The sequence below is a fragment of the Cajanus cajan genome, chromosome 4 (genome assembly GCF_000230855.2).
Source record: "Cajanus cajan strain Asha chromosome 4, NIPB_CcT2T_4, whole genome shotgun sequence".
Classification (NCBI taxonomy): Eukaryota; Viridiplantae; Streptophyta; class Magnoliopsida; order Fabales; family Fabaceae; genus Cajanus; species Cajanus cajan.
Genome location: NC_138520.1, coordinates 11893719 through 11895662, shown reverse-complemented (window position 1 = coordinate 11895662; position 1944 = coordinate 11893719). Strand labels below are relative to the sequence as shown.

General features: G+C 37.8%; 1 protein-coding gene across 1 annotated transcript; it reads left to right on the top strand.

Annotated features, from left to right (window-relative positions):
• The first annotated feature begins 421 nt into the window (after nucleotides 1-421).
• Nucleotides 422-742, top strand: LOC145957163 (uncharacterized). The gene has a single exon (XM_083073380.1). It carries the CDS (start codon nucleotides 422-424, stop codon nucleotides 740-742), a length of 321 nt encoding a protein of 106 aa, XP_082929506.1.
• Nucleotides 743-1944: the final 1202 nt, after the last annotated feature.

The window sequence follows — 1944 nt, the reverse complement described above, 5'->3', positions numbered from 1 at the left end:
TTGACGAGCCAGAAGTGGCTGAGAATACTTGTAATCCTTTGTGATTAGTGGAACCCTTCTGCGTAAGGAAACTAGATGTAGCTCAGATTAAGTGAACCAGTATATCTGTCTATGCATTCTCCTCACTTTTCAGTATTACTTACTTTGCTCTTGTTCTATTTCAGTTTTTAACAAAGCTTTGGACGAAAACATACTTGACCTTGTTAAAACTACTTTACTAGACGATAACGTTTTCCAGACGGAAAACTAGTTTACTTAATCTCTTACGTTGAAAATTAGTTTTGCTGAGAAAAAAAAATTTCTTTGATGCATGTCATATAGACATATGGGACGTCGTTGAGCAAGGAAACTACATTCCCCTAGATCAAGCTGGCAGCGAGAAACCCAGAGCACAATGGACTGAAGAGAAAAAAAAAGATTTATGCTGAACTCCAAAGCACGCAATGCGCTCGTGTGTGCTCTGTCTGAAGAAGAATACACTAAAGTTCACAACTTTATAAGTGCCAAACAAATGTGGGACACCCTAGCTTTAACTTACGAGGGGTCCCTAGAAGTGAAACGCAACAAGTTAAGCTTGTTGGCACGTAAGTATGAACTTTTTGAGATGGAAGAAAGTGAATCTATACAGACTATGTTTGGAAGATTCCAAACCATCATCGTAAATGAAATTTGCTTCTTAGGTAGAAGTTACGATAACTTTGATCATATTGACAAATTACTTCGTAGTTTACCTAGGAAATGAAGACCACAAGTTACTACTCTAAGAGCATCCAAAACTCTGGAAAAGCTCTCCTTGGAGGAACTCATGGGACTACTTAAAGTTCATGAGTTGGCATTACAACAAGATGATGCTGGGAGGAAACAGAAGTCTATTGCATTAAATGTGAAAAAGACAAAATCAACACCATCCTCCTCAAAATCTCTAAGGATCAATGATACGTCCAATGAAAGCTGCAGTGAAGGAACTTATGACACAGACGATGAAATATCCTTCCTGTCAAGGAAGATTCATTCAATAATGAAGAAAAAGGGAGGAATACGATGGAGAAAATATAGCAGACCTTCCAGAGAAAAGGCACAACCATTGTGCTATGAATGTAAGAAACCTGGACATTACAAAACAGAATGTCCGGAACTCGAAAAAGAAAAATTAAAAGAGAAGAAGAAGTTGATCCCCTTCAAAAAGAAGAAATCCATGATGGCCACCTGGGAGGATCTTAACACAACATCATCAGAAGAAGATGAAGAAGCAAACATCTGTCTCATGACAAACGTAGACTCATCATCAGAATCAGATAATGAGGAGATCTGTTCAACAAAAACAAAAAGTGCCCAGTCATGGTACCTAGACAGTGGCTGCTCGCGACACACGACGGGCGGAAGGTCTATGTTCCTAGACCTCAAGTCCAAGAAAGGAGGGAAAGTCACATTTGGAGGAGGACAGAAATGATATATCATGGGAATAGGTAAAATAGGTATAAACTCCTCTATTTCCATTGATAATGTTTTGTATGTTAAAGGAATAACGCATAATCTACTAAGCATAAGTCAATTGTGTGATAGCGGTTATGAAGTATCCTTCAACAAAGATAAATGTATTGTTAGTCAACCTGATTCATCCATATTATTCAAGGCTAACAGATGCAACAACTTGTACAAAATAATGTTTAATGAACAAGAAAATCAGAACTTTGATTGCTTAGTTTCATATGAAAATTAGTGGATTTGGCACAAAAAACTTGGTCATGCAAGTCAGAGATTAATCTCAAAATTGAAAAAGTATAACCTCGTAAGAGGACCACCGAATCTTGTGCATTAGACGAATGGTGTATGTGAAGCATGCCAAAAGGGGAAACAAGTTAAAAGTTCATTTCAAAGCAAAAATCATGTTTCCACCTCACGACCTCTTGAACTGCTCCACATAGATCTATTCGGTCCCATTAG